General features: G+C 45.4%; 1 protein-coding gene across 1 annotated transcript; it reads left to right on the plus strand.

The window, feature by feature from the left end:
- The first annotated feature begins 782 nt into the window (after positions 1-782).
- On the plus strand, positions 783-4,887 carry LOC124016126 (proline-rich protein 29-like). The gene is made up of 6 exons (XM_046331655.1): positions 783-1,032; positions 1,486-1,576; positions 2,889-3,010; positions 3,728-3,888; positions 4,006-4,076; positions 4,591-4,887. The coding sequence occupies exons 1-6, from the start codon at positions 952-954 to the stop codon at positions 4,620-4,622; spliced, it is 558 nt and encodes a 185-aa protein (XP_046187611.1). The 5' UTR covers positions 783-951; the 3' UTR covers positions 4,623-4,887.
- The last annotated feature ends 1,525 nt before the right edge of the window (positions 4,888-6,412 follow it).

Genomic DNA, 6,412 nt, shown 5'->3' on the forward strand with positions numbered 1-6,412 from the left:
CAGAACATTCACTTTAAAGCTGCGATTTTTTACTATCCTCTTCCAAGAGTGGGGGCACTCAAATGTTTTGTCCCCGACGTGGTGGGGACAAATAAATCTCACTTAGGGCCCCAAAAATGCTAGAAATGGCCCTGGTGAAAGGGCTTTTTAAAAATAGAGGCGATCATTCCGAGATGGCGCACACATTGATTAATTACACCGTTTGAATTGCTGCGGTGGGAGGCGGATGGGATCCGCGTGGGAGACAGTGACAGCATGTAGGAGAAGGAAAGAAGAGAGAAACACTGAGGAGGAGAACGGAGATAGCGAGAGTCAGAGCGAAAAACTCCGTCAAATGAAAGCTGTAATTAGTGGTCTATGAAGTGAAAGAGAGCTGGCCCAGGTTTATCCCAGGTGTCCGTAACTTAGCCCACTCAATTTAGAGTGAGAGACCTACGTAGCGGCGGCCCACCTGTTCCCTGCCCCTCCCGTCAACATTGATGCATGCGACCATATGGACTTGCCAAGCGTATTGTCTAGGGGCGGGAAATCCCAATTATAGCCTACTTTTGTGAATTCACTCACTTCGCTGCATGGAAGAAGGCTACTTTTGTGCCACAGCTGTCAAAATCAATTCAAGTGTGACCACCTCATTTGCTCTTTTAGAAACGTTTAGAACATGATTATATCATACAGGCCTAAATGCTAAGAAAATAGATGTGATAGAGAGAGTGACTAATTAGTACTAGTTTAAATATCCCACAACAGCATAATCATTACAGTAAGTGACGCACCAGCCTATGTGTGCGCAACAACCTGCGCATATTTCTCGCACTTGTTGTTTGCGCTTCGAAACCTTGGCAACCCAACTGGTGAGTGTATACTCCAAGCCTGGGTTGGATCAAAACAAGGTTTATCTTCAGTCACTGTTTTACAGCTCAATTTTTTGTTTGTACCGACATATGAAACTCAATGGCAGGGACAGATGATACTGACCCACAGTTTCAGCAGTGGAACCAGGACGCACAGAATGTGCAGATGATTCAACAGCCTGTAAGTGTGGCCAACAGGGATTTTTTCCAATAGCAAAAAAAAAAAACAGTTGACCTGTTTACTTGGCATATCATAGAGACTGTAATTCTATGTGATATTTAACACCCACGCTCATTTACAGAGAAAGATGGCTCTCTATATGCCATTGACTTCATTTGCAGCATCATTAAGGGAGGCATCTTTAGCTTCCAACAGCTGTGATTTGAGTTTTGTTGTAATAGCTTGATGAGTCATATCTTCTTGATGCATATCTCCGGCTCACTACCTTGTAATTTTAATTGGATGTTTTATCACGCATTGCTACTGTTAACTATGTTGAGAGAGTGGGCTAATATTGCCTGCCTCTTAACAGTAGTTCATCCATGGCAGTATTAGATATGGGAGATAGATATTCTCCCTGGCTATATGCCTCCAGTCAGCGAGCCTCATTAAAGTCTCATGTCTCCGTCCCAGGCTTCCCAGCAGCCCACAACCATCCTCCAGCAGCTCCCTGCTGCTGTGTCATCTCCCACTCCCTCCATCCGGCCGGGACACGTTAAGCAGGGTGCGTATGGCAGGCTGTCAAGATAACTTTTCAGACAGAGCCCACGTCTCTCAGCTTGCCTGACATGGGTTTCTGCCTCCAACACATGCCTGCAATATTATACAGTGTATTTTCTCACCTCACTCGTTCTCTGTGTGTGTGTGTGTGTGTGTGTGTGTGTGTGTGTGTGTGTGTGTGTGTGTGTGTGTGTGTGTGTGTGTGTGTGTGTGTGTGTGTGTGTGTGTGTGTGTGTGTGTGTGTGTCCGTGAAACTGTGAATGTCACTCCAGGTGCCAGCTGGACCTAAGGGCCAGAGCTCAACCATCTATAATGGCGGTCAAGGCTCTTTATGGCACTCCTTCTCCCCCTCTAGCCTCATTGTCTGTCTGTTGGTCGCTCAGGCCAGGGCAGTGATTGTCTGTCTGTTTGTCGCTCAGGCCAGGGCAGTGATTGTCTGTCTATTTGTCGCTCAGGCCAGGGCAGTGATTGTCTGTCTGTTGGTCGCTCAGGCCAGGGCAGTGATTGTCTGTCTGTTTGTCGCTCAGGCCAGGGCAGTGATTGTCTGTCTGTTGGTCGCTCAGGCCAGGGCAGTGATTGTCTGTCTGTTGGTCACTCAGGCCAGGGCAGTGATTGTCTGTCTGTTGGTCACTCAGGCCAGGGCAGTGATTGTCTGTCTGTTGGTCACTCAGGCCAGGGCAGTGATTGTCTGTCTGTTGGTCACTCAGGCCAGGGCAGTGATTGTCTGTCTGTTGGTCACTCAGGCCAGGGCAGTGATTGTTTGCTCTGACTGACATCCTTCTGGCTGACCTTTCAACTCACTTATATTGAGGTTCATTTCAGTAGTGGCATTCTTTCTGATATTATTCAATGAGTAGTTCGGATTCCTCTCATTTTGACAGGTTTGTATAATATAGTGTCGTTTTGCTAAATGTTGCATCAGGCTGTCGCCAGAGTACCCTGACAAGAAGCCAGGGGGAAAAAGATGTATTTTCATATTGCTGGAAGGATATCAGACAGAAATTGAGGAAGGGAGAGGATAGAACATTCAGGGTGTCAGATTTGATTTAGAACTCGTGATTGGACACCATGCGGGTTGAAACAGGTTGATTGTCACTTAAAGGATAAAGGACAGCACAACAGGCATATAGAAGAAGTTAGCTTCCGTGTGTGTGTGTGTGTGTGTGTGTGTGTGTGTGTGTGTGTGTGTGTGTGTGTGTGTGTGTGTGTGTGTGTGTGTGTGTGTGTGTGTGTGTGTGTGTGTGTGTGTGTGTGTGTGTGTGTGTGTGTGTGTGTGTGTGTGTGTGTGTATAACGTTGCTCTCTGCTATTCTCCAGACCTGGTGGAGCTGATGATGATCCAAAATGCTCAGATGCACCAGGTCATCATGAACAACATGACCATGTCAGCCTTCAGCTCATTTGGCCATTCCCAGTTCCACCCTCCTTCTACCTCTGAGGTACAGTCATTTGGCTATTCCCGGCCCCACTCTCCACCACTGAGGTACATTTACTGTTCGTCACATGTGCCAACTTATCATCCAGCCTGTCCGTGTGCAGCACACTCATCTTACATGAATCATCTGAAAACATGTGTTTCAGTAGGTAGAGACATACCTAACCTGATATGACAATCTAGAAAAGAAAACAGACCGAGGTCAGATTGGCTCCCCACATTAGCTAATGCACCTAAAAGTTATTTTTGGAGTCTGTTTTGGGTCACACTGTTCCTGGTCAGTTTAGTGGTTGTGTTGAGGCTCCATAAGCAGTTGGTCATCCAAACCATTGAAGTGGAGAGTGAGGATGTGCCCCAAATGTCACCCTATTCCCTATATAGTGCACTATTTAAAAAAAATATGAATAGAGAATAGGGTGCCATTTGACACGTTGTGTCTGAATAGGCTGTTTTTATCCTCCCTTCCAGGCCAGCTGGTCCCCAGTGATTTTTTTTACAGCTCCTGAGTGGCGCATCTCAGTGCTAGAGGCGTCACTACAGACCCTGGTTTGATCCCGGGCTGTATCACAACCGACCGTAATCGGGATTCCCATAGGGCAGCACACAATTGGCTCAGTATCGTCTGGGGTTAGGGGAGGGTTTGCCAGGGCTAGGACGTCATTGTAAATAAGAATTTGTTCTTGACTGACTTGCCTAGTTAAATAAAGGTTAAATACTGCAGGAGGAGGATCCAGAGGTGTACCACTACCATTACCAGCCTACCCCGGCCTACCTGCCCTACCCAACCTGGTGGCCTCCACCCCTGCCTAACCCTAGCCTGGTCTACCGCAACACCCCTGAACCCCTAGAGCTAGCACCCTCACCACACAGAGACGCCACCAGGTGATTCATAACACAACCCCATTCATAACACCTACCGTACCCACACTTACATAGACTGATGTTGTGACACAATGTGGGCCGGCGATAACAATGATACGCATGTGTGATGTCACCCAGGAGGGCGGTCCCACCTCCTCCCCCACCCAGCGCTACCAGGACCGTGGGGGCTGACGTCCCTCCAGCAACAGGTACACAACTGGAACACTCTGTACATCTCTGCTGTATGTCTGTATAACACATATCGCAGCACTAACGTTAACACATGGGTGTCCATAGCAGAACAGCAGATAAAACATTGGGAGGGAGTTACCATAGAAATAGAATGACTCAATAATCTGTGGTACTGTACATACAGAACATTGAGCTGGGGGATGGGAAGTCTCAAAGGCCTTATTGGGCACGTAAGAGGCTGTGTAACGGTCTTCTAACATGTAGGATCTAACCATATATATCTTATTAAATTACTACTACTACTAATTCCTAATTCTATGGATCTAACATCCCAATTAGCACCCTCTGTTAGATGATGTGAGAGCTCTGTGATGCTGGTTGGTGGAGGATCATAATGATGCTGATGAGGGTGCTGACAGTGCTGCTGATTGCGATACTGTGGGTTATAACGAGGCTGATTATACTAAACACTTGTGAGGAATGTGTTCATCAGATGCATTCCATGTCTCTCTTTGTCTCGCGAATGTGTAGATTACTATGATGCTGCGGAGAGAAGACAGTGACAACAAGAGCAGAAATCTACAGCATCCATTCATCGTTAGCCTTGTTTGTACAAGATGGAATCATTCGAAACGTGTCACAGTAAACAGAACTACATTTCAGAGGCAATGCAGTTTTGTTCTTTATAATAGTTATTCATAATATCATGTTTCTGAATCTTGCAGAAATCGTATAATGCTCACCATAGTTCTGTTTTTTTTTTCTCTCCATGTTTTAATGTGTGTCTTTTTAGATGTGTTATTTCAAGTAAAGAAAAGGCCAAGATCATCATTGTTCAGCGTTGTTCAATGTTTTTAAGCTCACTTCCAGACTTGTACTGTAGCTCAGTTGGTAGAGCATGGTTTGAATCCCGACACCACCCATACATAAGATGTATGTCCTTAAGTCGCTTTGGATATATGCCTGCTAAATGACATATATTATAGTCGTTTTGGCCTTATTTTTTACATGCATTACACAAAATATCCAGCAGGGTGCAGCATCATCTTTGTAATGACAAAGTCAGAGGGCGCTTTTCTATGACTGTGAGTTAGTTTTTATCAGGTTGACATTTATTGTCATGAATCTTGATCTGGAGGCAGCTCTTCAGAGAAGTCACAAGCTAGCACAGACACAAAGTCATAAAATCAGTTTTTAAACCTAACATTAACCACACTGCTAACCCTAATGCCTAACCTTAAATTAAGACAAGAAAGTACATTTTTTGTATTCATACATGTTTGCGATTTATACAATTTTGACTTTGCAACTGGCCCATCTTGCGAAAATTGCTCAGTTTTGCCTACAGGGCAAGATTCATGACAATAAATGTCAAAGCTGCTTGTTTATATTCATGTCTATCAGCATGTCACTTGTTATTTCAGTGAGTTTCATATATACACTACATGACCAAAAGTATGTGGACATCTGCTCGTCGAACAGCTCATCCCAAAATCATGGGCATTAATATGAAGTTGGTCTCCCCTTTGCTTCTACAACAGCCTCCACTCCTCTGGGAAGGCTTTCCACTAGATGTTGGAACATTTGCTGCAGGAACTTGCTTCCATTCAGCCACAAGAGCATTGGTGAGGTCGGCACTGATGTTGGGCGATTAGGCCTGTCTCACAGTCAGCGTTCCAATTCATCCCAAAGGTGTTCAATGGGGTTGAAGTCATGGCTCTGTGCAGGCCAGTCAACTTCTTCCACACCGATCTCGACAAACCATTTCTGTATGGACCTCGCTTTGTGTACTGGGGCATTGTCATGCTGAAACAGGAATGGCGGCGAGCTTTGCACCATTCCAGCGGACGCTTGGCATTGCGTATAAGTGATCTTAGGCTTGTCTGCAGCTGCTCGGCCATGGAAACCAATTTCATGAAGCTCTCAACGAACAGTTCTTGTACTGACGTTGCTTCCAGAGGCAGTTTGGATCTCAGCAGTGAGTGTTGCAACTGAGGACAGACGATTTCTACGCGCTACACGCTCCAGCACTCAATGGTCCCATTCTGTGAGCTTGTGTAGCCTACCACTTTGCGGCTGAGCTGTGGTTTCTCCTAGATATTTCCACTTCCCAATAACAGCACTTACAATTGACCAGGGCAGCTCCAGCAGGGCTGACATTTGCATATTGACTTGTTGGAAAGGTGGCATTCTATTGCCAATTTTGTCTATGGAGTTTGCATGGCTGTGTACTTGATTTTATACACCTATCAGCAACAGGTGTGGCTGAAATAGCAGAATCCACTAATTTGAAGGGGTGTCCACATACTTCTGTATATTTAGTGTATGTCAAAAATATGCATATTTTATTGCA

This window comes from Oncorhynchus gorbuscha, linkage group LG26 (assembly GCF_021184085.1).
Source record: "Oncorhynchus gorbuscha isolate QuinsamMale2020 ecotype Even-year linkage group LG26, OgorEven_v1.0, whole genome shotgun sequence".
NCBI classification, from domain to species: domain Eukaryota; kingdom Metazoa; phylum Chordata; class Actinopteri; order Salmoniformes; family Salmonidae; genus Oncorhynchus; species Oncorhynchus gorbuscha.

Coding starts and splice junctions, on each gene's coding strand:
- LOC124016126 (XM_046331655.1), top strand. CDS start 952: ATGGCAGGGACAGATGATACTGACCCACAGTTTCAGCAGTGGAACCAG. Junction 3,011..3,727: donor ACCCTCCTTCTACCTCTGAG/GTACAGTCATTT, acceptor TAAATACTGCAG/GAGGAGGATCCAGAGGTGTA. Junction 3,889..4,005: donor CCACACAGAGACGCCACCAG/GTGATTCATAAC, acceptor GATGTCACCCAG/GAGGGCGGTCCCACCTCCTC.